The sequence below is a fragment of the Bubalus kerabau genome, chromosome X (genome assembly GCF_029407905.1).
Source record: "Bubalus kerabau isolate K-KA32 ecotype Philippines breed swamp buffalo chromosome X, PCC_UOA_SB_1v2, whole genome shotgun sequence".
In the NCBI taxonomy this organism is placed as follows: Eukaryota; Metazoa; Chordata; class Mammalia; order Artiodactyla; family Bovidae; genus Bubalus; species Bubalus kerabau.
Genome location: NC_073647.1, coordinates 5,681,500 through 5,695,728, shown reverse-complemented (window position 1 = coordinate 5,695,728; position 14,229 = coordinate 5,681,500). Strand labels below are relative to the sequence as shown.

Here is a 14,229-nt window from a genome sequence, read left to right as displayed (position 1 = left end):
TTTAGGCAGGGTTTCCAGGATTTCACGCCTCCCTCCATGGCCCTATTAGAACTGACAAAACATTTCCCACCTCCACCCCTTGCCCACTTTCCATATCCATAGCCTTGTCTTTCCCTCTTTCCTGTGTCCCTTATTTGCGGACAGTCATAGCAGTGGGATGTGGCAAGACCTGAGATAATCATCGGAGAGCAACTGAGAGTGGGTGAAGGCCCAGCACCTCAGCGGGGTTGGGGGAGTGGTTTAACAGATGTGCTGGAGCTGAGCTCCCAATTGACACCTGTGTTCTTCCACTCTGAAAAACATTCTTGGCGTGCAGGACTAGAGGAGAACAGAAAGGAAGTATTGACTGTGAGGTCAGATTTAAACTGCCTCTTACAATTTGGCCTTGCCTGGCCAGTTCACCTGTTCACTCTAAACCCCTGGGTTTAGAGTGCTCCCCTGATCTGCTGCTCGAACCCCCAAAGGGAGTGGCAGACCAGCAGGGGTGGGCTTTGAAATCGGAGAGACATGGATTCCACTCCTAGCTTTGCCCCTTACTATGGTGGCACTGCTGGTAAGTCTCTTCCCTTCTGGACCTCAGTTTTGTCTTCTATAAAATGGGTATAATAAGTATGCCTACTTCCTAGTGTTGTAAGATTCAATGAGATAATGCCATGTAGAGCACCTGGCACATGGGACAGAGAACTGCTGCTAATATCAGGTCCATAGCTCCCAATCCCTTAGTATGATTGCTACTACCTACTTTGTGAACCCTGCTTTGACTTCCCATGGAATCAGCTTCTCCTTCCTCTGTGTTCCTCCAGCCCTCAACCCTCTGTTCATAGTCTGGACCTTACTGTGTTATCATCATTGGTGTGTCTCTCCCCTCCCAAACTGTACAATCACCAGGGCTAGGCTCTGAGCTTTTTCAATGTTGTATTATTCTTAATGCCTGGCACACAGCAGGACAAGAGTTGAGTTCAGTTGCTCAGTCATGTCCGACTCTCTGTGACCCCATGAACTGCAGCACGCCAGGCCTCCCTGTCCATCACCAACTCCCGGAGTTTACCCAAACTCATGTCCATTGAGTCGGTGATGCCATCCAATCATCTCATCCTTTGTCATCCCCTTCTCCTCTGCCCTCAGTCTTTCCCAGCATCAGGGTCTTTTCAAATGAGTCAGCTCTTCGCATCAGGTGGCCAAAGTATTGGAGTTTTTGCATCAGGTGGCCAAAGTATTGGAGTTTCAGCTTCAACATCAGTCCTTCCAATGAACACCCAGGACTGATCTCCTTTAGGACTGGTTGGAACCCCTTGCAGTCCAAGGGACTCTCAAGAGTCTTCTCCAACACCACAGTTCAAAAGCATCAATTCTTCGGTGCTCAGCTTTCTTTATAGTCCAACTCTCACATCCATACATGACCATTGGAAAAACCATAGCCTTGACTAGATGGACCTTTGTGGACAAAGTAATGTCTCTGCTTTTTAATGTGCTGTCTGGGTTGGTCATAACTTTCCCACCATGGAGTAAGCATCTTTTAATTTCACCATCTGCAGTGATTTTGGAGACCAAAAAAAAAAAATAAAGTCAGCCACTGTTTCCCAGTCTATTTGCCATGAAGTGATGGGACCAGATGCCACGATCTTAGTTTTCTGAATGTTGAGCTTTAAGCCAATTTTTTCACTCTCCTCTTTCACTTTCATCAAGAGGCTCTTTAGTTCTTCACTTTCTGCCATAAGGGTGGTGTCATCTGCGTATCTGAGGTTATTGATATTTCGCCTGGCAATCTTGATTCCAGCTTGTGCTTCCTCCAGCCCAGCGTTTCTCATGATGTACTCTGCATATAAGTTAAATAAGCAGGGTGACGATATACAGCCTTGACATACTCCTTTTCCTATTTGGAACCAGTCTGTTGTTTCATGTCCAGTTCTAATTGTTGCTTCCTGACCTGCATACAGGTTTCTCAAGAGGCAAGTTGGGTGGTCTGGTAGTCCCATCTCTTTCAGAATTTTCTAGTTTATTGTGATCCACACAGTCAAAGGCTTTGGCATAGTCAGTAAAGCAGAAATAGATGTTTTTCTGGAACTCTCTTGCTTTTTCCATGATCCAGCAGATGTTGGCAATTTGATCTTTGGTTCCTCTGCCTTTTCTAAAACCAGCTTGAACATCTGGAAGTTCACGGTTCACGTATTGTTGAAACCTGGCTTGGAGAATTTTGAGCATTACTTTACTAGTGTATGAGATGAGTGCAATTGTGCGGTAGTTTGAGCATTCTTTGGCATTGCCTTTCTTTGAGATCAGAATGAAAACTGACCCTTTCCAGTCCTGTGGCCACTGCTGAGTTTTCCAAATTTGCTGGCATATTGAGTGCAGCACTTTCACAGCATCATCTTTCAGGATTTGAAGTAGCTCTACTGGAATTCCATCACCTCCACTAGCTTTGTTCGTGGTGATGCTTCCTAAGGCCCACTTGACTTCACATTCCAGGATGTCTGGCTCTAGGTGAGTGTGAGTGATCACACCATTGTGATTATATGGGTCGTGAAGCTCTTTTTTGTACAGTTCTTCTGTGTATTCTTGCCACCTGTTCTTAATATCTTCTGCTTCTGTTAGGTCCATACCATTTCTGTCCTTTATTGAGCCCATCTTTGCATGAAATGTTCCCTTGGTGTATCTAATTTCTTGAAGAGATCTCTAGTCTTTCCCATTCTATTGTTTTCCTCTATTTCTTTGCATTGATCGCTGAGGAAGGCTTTCTTATCTCTCCTTGCTATTCTTTGGAACTCTGCATTCAAATGGGTATATCTTTCCTTTTCTCCTTCGCTTTTTGCTTCTCTGCTTTTCACAGCAATTTTTGCATTTCTTTTCCATGGGGATGGTCTTGCTCCCTGTCTCCTGTACAGTGTCACCAACCTCCATCCATAGTTCATCAGGCACCCTGTCTATCAGATTTAGTCCCTTAAATCTATTTCTCACTTCCACTGTATAGTCATAAGGGATTTGATTTAGGTCATACCTGAATGGTCTAGTGGTTTTCCCCTCTTTCTTCAATTTAAGTCTGAATTTGGCAATAAGGAGGTCATGATCTGAGCCACAGTCAGCTCCCAGTCTTGTTTTTGCTGACTGTGTAGAGCTTCTCCACCTTTGGCTGCAAAGAATATAATCAATCTGATTTTTGCATTGACTATCTGGTGATGTCCATGTGTAGGGTCTTCTCTTATGTTTTTGGAAGAGGGTGTTCGCTATGACCAGTGTGTTCTCTTGGCAGAACTCTATTAGCCTTTGCCCTGCTTCATTCCATACTCCAAGGCCAAATTTGCCTGTTACTCCAGGTGTTTCTTGACTTCCTACTTTTTGCATTCCAGTCCCCTATAATGAAAAGGACATCTTTTTGGGGTGTTAGTTCTAGAAGGTCTTGTAGGTCTTCATAGAATAGAACCATTCAACTTCAGCTTCTTCAGCGTTACTGGTCGGGGCATAGACTTGGATTACTGTGATATTGAATGGTTTGCCTTGGAAATGAACAGAGATCATTCTGTTGTTTTTGAGATTGCATCCAAGTACTGCATTTCAGACTCTTTTGTTGACTATGAAGTGGGTCAAAATATCTGAGATCAAGGCCTGTTTGTCCAAGCAGGCTAAGAAAGCTTGTTTCAGTGGACTTTTGCTTCTCTGTAAAACCCTTCTAAGTAAAGCTCTACCTGGCTTGTAAACAGTATTTAATCAGTGGTTCCATTTGGCCAGTGGTGACTCAGCACTTCACGTGGAATTGAGCATTGTGAGCATGTCCCAGGCCTCACAGTATGATTGGGGGCACCTGCCTCTTCTCTGATGCATGAAAGCAGCCTCATCAGCTGGGCCTTGTGCCTTATTATCCCTCTCTACCTCAAGCACCAAGCCATACACCCCAGTTGTACTTTTCTTTCCCCTGCTATTCCCGTGGCTATTCAAGGAGTATTTATTAAGCACCTACTGTGTGCGGGGTGCCAGACTGTACACTTGAGCCCTGGGGCATATTCTGTCTTCTGTGATTTCAGGTATGGAATTCAGTCTTCCCTAACCAGATCGTAAGCTCCCAGAGGGTAAGGGACTGAATTTTCTACTCTCTTTGTTTCCCTTTAAAGCCCCTGAAACAGAGCTCAGCTCAGTGATGGGCACGTGGGGACTTGACTTCTAGGCTCAAGAGTTCAGGGCAAGCTCTTGCTCCAGGATAGTATGAGACCAGGTGTGTCCACCTCAGTCAGCAGTGTGGTTTCCGTGTGTGTCTATTCTTTGGGCTCTCATACTCTGGGGAAAGGGAGCAGTGGTTCCAGCCCCCTCCATTCTCCTTTACTCTCTCTCCACACATAGCCCTCTGTGTCCCACTCACCTGCCTTCCGAAGGCGCTTCGCCTTAGCAACCATGAAGACCGAATAGCTGGCTAATCTGTGTATCTGCTTATTATTCTGCTTATTTTCTGTCTTTGTTCCTTACGCACTCGGCCATATTGTGGTTACCTTCTATTGTGAATTTCTGAACATGCAAAGCTTGGAGTAGGCCTCTTCTCCCTACACAGCCTGGGAGTTTATGAAATGCCTCCTGATGGTGGCGGCAGTGAGGGACACTGCGGCGGGGGTGCCGAGGCCCTCGCGATGAGCGGCAGCGGGACTGGGGTCACTCAGTGCCTTTACCCAGAATTCTCAGCTTTTGTCTGCCTCCTGTTGCAGGCCCACCTGCCATTTGCTGTCATTGGTAGCACAGAAGAACTAAAGATAGGTAACAAGATGATGAAAGCTCGGCAGTACCCCTGGGGCACTGTGCAAGGTGAGTGAATCTCCTGGAGAGGGGCTACACTCAGCAATCCCCTTCTATCTGTCCCTTTGCTTGTCCCCAGCCACTCTGTGACCAGTTCCTCACTTGTCCCCAGTTTCTGCTCATTCATCTTGGGCCTCAGGCATCTCTAGGGGTCACCAGCAGGCAAACTTTGGCTTCATACCTGGATTCTCTGCACTGAGCAAGCTCTCTGTCTCCAATGGAGAAAGCATTCCTAAAACAAAAATAAATGTACTTGCAGTAAGGTAGGACAGAGAGTGTGAGAAAGCAGGTGTACCCACTTGAGTGTACAAGACGTACAAGAATGTCCACAACAGTGTTGTTCGTGATAGCAAATAGGTAGAAACAACCCAGAGCCATTAAAAATAGATTGGGTGAATTGCAGAATGTTCAAATAATGCAATATTATACAACAGTGAAGATGGATGGACTGTACATCTACAGCAATGCATCTCACGAACAGCACGTTGAGCTAAGTAAATCATAGACAGATACAAGCTGTATGATTCCATTTATATGGAATCCAAAAGTAAGACAAAGCTGAACTTTAGAAATTCATGCGTGAATGGTATAACTATAAAGAAAAACAAAGGAAGGATAAACCCCCAAGTCAGGATGGTGGTTAAGTCTTGTGGCAGGGAAGGAGAGGCAAGAATGTGATCAGGAAGGGACACAAAGGGGGATTTCCCTGGTGGTCCAGTGGTTAAGACCCCGCCTTCCAAAGCAGGGGATGCAGGTCCAATCTAAGATCAAACCAAGATCCTGCAGTGTGGCCAAAGTTTACCAAAAAAAAAGGAAGGGATGTCTAGGGAGTTGGCAATGTTTCACCTGGGCCATAGATACAGTGGTGTCCTTTTTTTTTTGATCCTTTAAACAGTACATTTCAAGCACTCTTTTGTTTGTATGATTACTTTGCAATTTAAAAGCAAACTATTGCCTATAGGCTTGAGACGATTCCTTTTGCAGTCTGCAGTAAGGTACCCTTGGTACTAGTCAGGGTTACTATACGTGAGAGGGTGGTTGGTTTACCATAAACTTATCCCGTGTCCAGACGCCGCCCCCCACAGCCCCCACGACCTTCTCCCAGACCTGTGAAACAGAATCTGGGGTAACTGTGCCTGTTCATCTCAGATGCCACTGTCCCAATGTGGTCAGGCCAGACACCCCCATTCCAGCAAGGTGGAACCTCGCCCAGAGACACTCTGTCCTGATCACCATTGCTGCCATCAGGCCATTATTCACCTTTTAAAAACACCTGTTTTGAAGCATCTACCATCCTGATGGGCCACACTCGTGGCTCACATCCCTGCTTGTCACAACCATCTAGCCATGTCCTAGTTCTACACTCTTATTCTGTGGATTTTGATACCTGGTCATAGGTTTTGCCTCTCCTTTAGATGACCTGGATTGGAATCCTAACCCTGCAACTTAGCTGTAACATTGCCTAACCTCAGGGAGACCCTGCAAGGATGAGTCCCTTATCTGCCTGCTGAATTCTTAGTCTTCCTTCACGAGTCATCCTAGGGGTCTGTCCCCTCTTTAGTAAAGTCTTCATGCTCCCTGAAGTTCTCAGGACTCCCTTTTCTGGGCTCCTGTGATTCCCTGGCTATGTCAGTAATATTTGCATTGTGTTACATTTGTGTGTTTGCATCTGTTCTTCCATTAAACTGGAAGCTCCTATGGGCAAGACCCCATGTGTCTGAATTCCCAGTGCCTCATACTATCCTGGGAAGAAAGATTCTGCAAGTATTTATCAGACAGATGGCTGAATGTCCATTTGCCATTGTCCTACAAGTCGTGTGAAGCAAACATTCCTGTGAGTGTCTGATGGGTAAATTTGAGTTGAATCTAAATGTCTACCAGATGTCTTCTTAGCTACTTTTACGGTATTGCTGTTTTCCATTACTGTCATTCTTATAATTTTTCATCTGCCTTTTTAGTAGAAAAGCCAACTAGAAGGCAACATCTCGAGCTCTATATACACAGGTTAAAAGGTGATGCCACCAGTAGACATTTCACCCCTCGTTTTGTCCATTTCTGCTTCTTCTGACCTTCCTTTCAATGGACTTTCAATACCTCAACCCCTGCCATGCAGTTGAAAATGAAGCCCACTGTGACTTTGTGAAGCTGCGGGAGATGCTGATCCGAGTCAACATGGAGGATCTCCGAGAGCAGACCCACAGCCGGCACTATGAGCTGTACCGCCGCTGTAAGCTGGAGGAGATGGGCTTCAAGGACACCGACCCTGACAGCAAACCCTTCAGGTACCTCTCCCTCCAGTCCTGCCCAGCTCAACTCAGCCCACCCGGGGGCAGGGGGGAGGCCTTGCCCTGGAGAATTCACAGGAGAGGCGAGACACAGGATCCCAGACCTAGCGCTAGAAGGCTAAGTCACTCGCCAGCTCCATTTGCCTGTCCCTTCTCTGCCCTGGCACACCTGCCAGGGGATGCTGTGGCATGGTGGGCTTGGTAAGCCCTGCTGCCATGCTTATAAGAATGGGGGTGGGGAGGAGGCCAGGGGATGGGCAAGGCCAATGATCTCGCTGCCACAGGCATTCGCATAGTAGTTGTGAGCCCTGAGCCTGGGCCTTGTGCCTCAACGTGGCAGTTTGTGCCTGCCTGCTGACCCACATTCTTCATTGGGCTCCTGCTGCTCTGTCAGGTTTCCAGTCTGTTCTTTAACCCCCTCCTCATGATCAAAATCAGGTGGGACCAGGCAGCAGTCACCACACACGTGTTGATGAACTTCCAGCTCTTCATTACTGCCCTTTAGCGTTTGTGTTCAAGTGCGAGGTTTGTTTTGACCACCAGATGTGAATAATCGTTGACACCTCAAATCAGAATCTAAGATGCTTTCAGAAAAGAGGAAAGATTTTGAAAGCATTGCTTCAAATGCTTTCAAATAACTATGCTGTTGGGAGCTATGTGAATAAGTGTCTGATCTGTATGCATAATATGTGATGTAAGCCTCATGTTGTAAATTACCATGTCACATGTAGTGCCCTGTACTGGAACATTTCAGGAAATGTCAAGCCTTGATAAACAAGTAAAGGGCTTGCTTGTGGGATAAGAAGGCCTGCAAATGGCCTCTCAGATCCCACAAAGCCTGTTCACAGCAGAAAGCCAGCCTGGAGGCATAGAATACCCATTCCTTTGGGGATGTCTGGTTCCGGAGGAGTAAGTTCACTGCCCTTCATGGACAGGGACCGCTGGAGCCCCTGGAGTTGAAGGAAAACGTGTTGGTCTCTCTGATGGGTGTTCCATTAGCTTTCTCCCTTCTACCCTTCAGACTGCTTTAATATGCATCTGCGGGGGAAGAGGTGTCCTCTAGTCCCCTCCTCTCCTCCTCAGCTCTATCCTGATTACCTCTGTTTCTCACATCTTTGCCTTCTGCACGCTTTCTCTGCTGGCTCCTTTCCATCTTGTGGGCAGACATTCTTATCCTAAAAAACTCTCCCTCACTCTGCTCCTTGTCACCAGCCTCTGCCCTGTCAAGGAGTTTGGCTGCGATGGGAAGGAGAGAGAATGGTTCTGTATTTACTGGCTTCTGTTCCACCACGCCACTGAGTACAGAGGCCTCTAGGTCAGCAGTCACATATTCCAGTGTGATCTCTGAGCCCCGTCTTCTTTTTTTTTTTTTTTTAAGAATTTTTTGAATGTGGACCATTTTTAAAGTCTTTATTGAATTTGTTACAATATTATTTATATTTTATGTTTTGGTTTTTGGCTGTGAGGCATGTGGGATTTTACCTCCCTGATCAGGGATCAAACCCACACCCCCTGCATTGGAAAGCAAAGTCTTAACCACTGGACCACCAGGGAAGTCCCCCATCTTTTTGTTAAAAATCTCAACACAGTGCTTGATATTCCTTCCCACTGCCTCCTTCCTGAAATTCTCTCTGTGGTTGGCTTTTCTAGCATTGGTCTGTCTGGTTAGAGTCCTCTCTCACACTGTTTTACTTCTTCTCAGCCTCTTTGGCAGATTTGTTTCATTCAACTTCTTCCTTTTTGTGTTCTTTCTGAAGGCTTCTGCTACTCTCACTCTCTTTTCTCTTTGTGGTTGGTTCTTTCTTCTCTCACAGTCGTAAAGAAATAGATCATTCCCAAGTTAAAATGTTACTTTTGAGCTCAAACCCAGTGATCCCACTGCTTACTGGATATTTTCACTTGGCCGTCCATAGAGGATGTACCTGAAACTCAAGCTGTCTCAAATTTAATTCATCTCTTTCCCTCTTAAACATACTCATTCTCCATTCACCTGAATCATCTTTGACTCCTCCCGAGTCCTTGGAGTTCTGCTTCCCTCACTGGTCTCCCTTTCCCTTCCAGCCTTCACATTAAGAGCCCTTCTTTCCTTCTTTCACTGCATCGCATCTTCACTTCATTGTAGTGTGCAGGATCTTCACTGTGGCTCGAGGCCTCCTCTCTGGTTGTGATGCACAGGCTCTAGAAAACGCAGCCTTAGTAGTTGCTGCCTATGAACTTAGTTGTCCCAAGGCATGTGGGATCTTAGTTCCCCAACCAGGGATTGAACCCATGTCCCTGCATTGGAAGGCGGATTCTTAACCACTGGATCACCAGGGAGGTCCCAAGATCCCATCATTTCTTACTTTGATTGTTGGAAAGTCTGTCCTTCACGCAATACCCAGAGTGGTCTTTCCCATTTTCAAATTGGATCAAGTCAGCCCTGCTTAAAACGCCCAAGTCTTAACATGGCAGCCACCGCCTGCTCTCTCCTGCCACTCTCAGGAACCTTATCTTCCACTACTCCAGCCACATGGGGCCATGCCTGACACCCCAGGTATATGCCATTCCTTCTCCACATGTGCCTTTCCACAGGGTACCCTCTTCAGAGCACCCACCCTCTTCTTCTTTATCAGGCTAACTCCTATTTCTATAAAACTAAATCCAGCCGGGGAGTGGGTGTGGGCAGGGAGACATAACATAGGCATCTCCCACGGACTGTGAGTTCCTTGATGGCAGGCACAGTGGCTATTGGCTCCAGGTATTGAGTGACTAGCATAATATCACTTAATTCTGTGTCCAGCATGTGGTAGAGTTTCATCAAGTGTTTGTTGAACTCAGTCATTAATGTGGTCAGTTTCAGAGCCAGGACCTGGCGGCATAGTGCAGATGGAAGGACCTAGATTATGAGAGGAAACCCAGCATCCGGTCCCAGCTCTGCCTCTAACTTGCTGTGTGATCTTGAGCGAGTCATCTCACTTCTCTGGGCCTTATCTGTAGAATCAGGGTATAGAAGCAGGTGTTCCAAGTCACTCCAAGTTCAAAGCCAGGTGCCCACAGCTCTGTGCTTCTGCTTTTGCACATCTCCAAGAACTGAGGAAAGGAGGGTGGGGGAACCCAGGGAGGATCACTGGGGCTGTTTTTCATTGAACAAGAGCCATTCCAAAGGCAGGGGAATTAACCTGACTGTGTTCGCAGTTTACAGGAGACATATGAGGCCAAAAGGAACGAGTTCCTAGGGGAGCTCCAGAAAAAAGAAGAGGAGATGAGACAGATGTTTGTGCAGAGAGTCAAAGAGAAAGAAGCTGAACTTAAAGAGGCAGAGAAAGAGGTAAAATGTGGGTTGGCATGCTAGGTGGGAAGGAAAAGGAGGCTGAACTTAAGCAAGACAAGGATTTCTGCCCCAGGAGAGCAGCTGGGGGAACCTTGGGGCCTCAGGCAGGAATGGGACACAGCATCTGTAGCCCTGCCTTGGCCGGCACAGAGAGGCTGTGAGATCTGTGTCTTTTCCATCCCTCAGTCCCCAAGGCCAGGATATTTTCTCACTCTTTGTTATTTAATTCTCTAGACCCCCACTGTCCCATATAGTAGCTATTTAAATGAACTGAAATTAAATAAAGTTTAAAACTCTATTTATCATTTGCATTCACCATATTTTAAATGTTCAATCTTCATGCAACTCGGGGCTATGAGATATTGAACATTTCCATCACCGCAGAAAGTTCTATTGGGCAGTGCCACTCAACACTCGGGACCTGACATTGCCCCTCGAGGTCAGGGGAGGCTGGTTTTTTTGCCCCCCTTTCTGGGAGTTCATAGCTCAGAAGGGACAGTTGATCACTTTCTTGGTGGTCCTGCCCCATCCTGCCTGCTCTGATGGCCATGGAGAAAGATGGTCCCAGGGAGTCCTGGGTACCGTGTTGAATCCTAAGCCAGTGACAGCTGGTGTGTTTCCCCACCCACTTGAGTATTCCGTTCCATTTCATGCTACTGCTAAAGAGCATCTGTGCAGCTCTAGTGAGTTTTTAACTAAGGCTTGATGGTCTATCTGGACTTTACTTAAGCCATGACTAATAGACTGCAGTTAGCCCTCGCACCATTGCCTTGCCTCCAAGGTCCCACTACTGATTCCCCTACTGCTGCCAGATTAATTGGCCTCAGCCACAGTTTTGGTCATGTCAGCAACTGCTTCAGCTCTCTAGGCCTTGAAACCCATAAAGAAAGGAGCACTTAATTACTTCCCAAGTCTCTTCCTCTTTTAATCTGCCAAGACTCTCCAGTGTTATTGCCAAAGCCCATGGCAAGAGTATTGACTTCATTTCAGTTTCACTTTTCAAAAGAAAAATATCACCCCGTACTTTTAGGAAGAGAGGGAAGGTGATCCTTTGAATGACTGAAAGGCCAGTAAGCAAAAGCCAGGTGGACACCACTGATCAGCAGAGCTTCTACCAGCAGCCTACCCTGAGTGACTAGCGGAATCTGGCTGATCCAACAAGTCTGTCATCCACCACCCCTTACTTGGTGACAGGCCCAGATACCTATAGGACATCCAGCCTCCTCCACTGTGTGCTGTGAGGGCTGTAGAACCCTCCATTCCTTCCTGAATCCTCAAAAGATACTGAAATGATGCTTGAGCTGCTCTTACTACTCAGGATAGTTTATCACATTCCAGTTTGTTAGTCACCTACACCCCCAGTGTGTGTGTGCTCAGCCACTCAGTTGTGTCCAACTCTTTTGTGACCCCATGGACTGTAGCCCACCAGGCTCCTCTGTCCACGGGATTCTCCAGGCAAGCATATTGGAGTGATTGTCATTTCCTACTCCAGGGGATCTTCCTGACCCAGGGATCCAACCTGCACTCCACTCCATTATTCTTGCCTAAAAAAATCCCAAGGACAGAAGACGGGCCACAGCCCATGGGGGTGTAAAGAGTCAGACACGACTGAGCATGCATGCACACACACCCCTAATTCCCCTGATCCACTTATCACAGTAACATGCTAGAACATTGTTGCTCTTCTCCTTTGGGTTTCTGACTCTAATCAGGGCTAGTTGAGCCTCCCCTTGATCAAAGCTGAGGTTTCCACATTCATTTCATTTTCTAAAGTTCTTTTCTTTCCTTCCACATCCACGGACATGTGTTTTCTTTGACCAGCTTCAGCACTGTCGAAGTTTTCTCTGCAATCTCCAATGAGCCTCCCTGGTTGGAGAGGCTAAGAAAAGGCACAGGCCCCTTTCCTATTGAGAGATCTCATTATATGATCATCTAAAGAATGCGTTGACCTTGGGCAAATTCCTTAACTTCTCACACCTTCTGTTTCCTCATAAAATGCAGATAATAACAGAACCTGCCTCATAGGGTTGTTGTGATGATTAAATGAGTTAATACATATAAAATGCTTAGAAAAGCCAGTACCTGACCTACAATAAGCACTCAATACATGTTCTACATTATAACTGATGTTATTATTTTTCATATGTAGTAACTATGGGCACTCCTTTAAATAAAATGCTTGATTAGACAGAATGCATGGTTCCCTGACCATATTCAGGAGCAGAAATGTGGAGATAAAATGGCAGAAGAGAACCATTCAGAACATGATGCCCTTTGGTGACATTATAGCTGTCCCTGGCAGAAATGTCTCCTTGGATCCCAGGGTCCTTCATGGTCACAAGCCCGCCCATCCCCACCCCACCCCCACTCCATCCCCCCACCTCCCCCCGCCCGACCTGCACTCTACTCAGCTGAGCTCTGCTCTCCCCAAACCCCCTGTGCTTCCCTGCCAGCTGCATGAGAAGTTTGACCGTCTGAAGAAACTACACCAGGACGAGAAGAAGAAGCTGGAGGATAAGAAGAAATCCCTGGATGACGAAGTGAACGCTTTCAAACAGAGGAAGACGGCGGCTGAGCTGCTCCAGTCCCAGGGCTCCCAGGCTGGAGGCTCACAGACTCTGAAAAGAGACAAAGAGAAGAAAAAGTAAGTGGCAGGCTGCTCTGGGGTGAGGGCCTCTTTCTGCTCCTGTTCATCCCCTCAGGACGGTGATAGAGGCCAGCTGTGGGCTGATAGGCTCCTTTGGGCCCCTGGACCTGGTCTCGGTATCCCCACAGGCCCCACAGATTCCCTACATCTGGGGAGCTGAGAGGAGGCGAGGGCTGTATGTGGCCTCAGAGGACCAGCCCCTCTGCTCCGCCCACTTGGTAAAGTCCTGCCAACTCAAGGCAGGAGAAGAGGGAGGGAAAAGGGAGGAAAAGCAAAAGGCAAGTGAGAAAGTAGAAAGAAGAAAGGCGGAAACGATGAGAATCTGCAAAGTTACAAGAAAGAGATGAACAAAAAGAAGGGCAGAGAGAGGATAGCAGAAGCCTCTGGGCCTCCTCTCCCTCCGGGACGTGGGAGCTGGAAGGACTCCCAGGCCAGCTTGCTCATCCTATGCCTGAGGTGGTTCAGCCCTGGAGCCCCCCTCACCCCCCTCAGTTCTAAGGGCTGTGCCTAACAGAGTTTAAGCACTGCCACTGAAGGCTGCAGCCCGGTCCTGATTTCTCACCCCTTCCTGTCCCTCCCTCTTGGGTGCTTAGTTGTCCCCAGCCTGGGGTGCTGGGAACTTGAATCCTCAGATGCTAATATCCTCTGCAGGCCCCACCCTCCACTGGGGAACGACTGCACCGTCCGTCTGTCTCCCCTGGGGTTTGGCGACACAGGACGTATGGGCTCCTGGTTACCATTGGGTCAAGAATGCTGACCCGAGCCCTGGCCTCGCTTGCTGGGGTTACCTATTCCTCATCCCAGAACCAGAGAAGAGAAAAAGATTTCCGACGGGACTTATACAACAGCAGGAAAACATCTAGTGGTCCCTTGCACTCTAGCTGTTTGGGCACTGTGACCGGAGGAGCCAAACTATAGTGGTCTGAGGATCTAAAACATGGCCATCATCAGTGCCTTCTGTTCTTAGCCACTTTTTGCTGGACTCCATTGCTAGTTACTGGCCAGAAGGAGGAAACATCTTCCTTTCTTCTGTCCCCTGGCTCATCACTTAGGAATAAAACAGTACCACATTTCACCAAGAGTAAAATGCAACAGTAAAATATCTTAACTTTGAAGGCACTAAGTTTTGCCATCTGATCATTCTTTTTTCAAAAGTGTCATTTGGGCATTTTCACCAATTCGTTCAGAGATTTTTGTCACAGAGTCACAACACT

General features: G+C 47.1%; 1 protein-coding gene across 5 annotated transcripts in view; it reads left to right on the top strand.

Annotated features, from left to right (window-relative positions):
• The window catches only part of SEPTIN6 (septin 6), a 75,109-nt gene that overhangs the window by 52,361 nt on the left and 8,519 nt on the right, over window positions 1–14,229 (top strand). For 4 of the 5 annotated variants that reach the window (XM_055564379.1, XM_055564377.1, XM_055564378.1 and 1 more), the window contains exons 6-9: window positions 4,686–4,782; window positions 6,887–7,055; window positions 10,233–10,365; window positions 12,822–13,012. In XM_055564379.1, the coding sequence (XP_055420354.1) occupies window positions 4,686–4,782; window positions 6,887–7,055; window positions 10,233–10,365; window positions 12,822–13,012 (590 nt within the window). Of the gene's footprint in view, window positions 1–4,685; window positions 4,783–6,886; window positions 7,056–10,232; window positions 10,366–12,821; window positions 13,013–13,666; window positions 14,210–14,229 lie in introns of those variants that run through there. The other variant, XM_055564376.1, reaches the window with a different exon arrangement.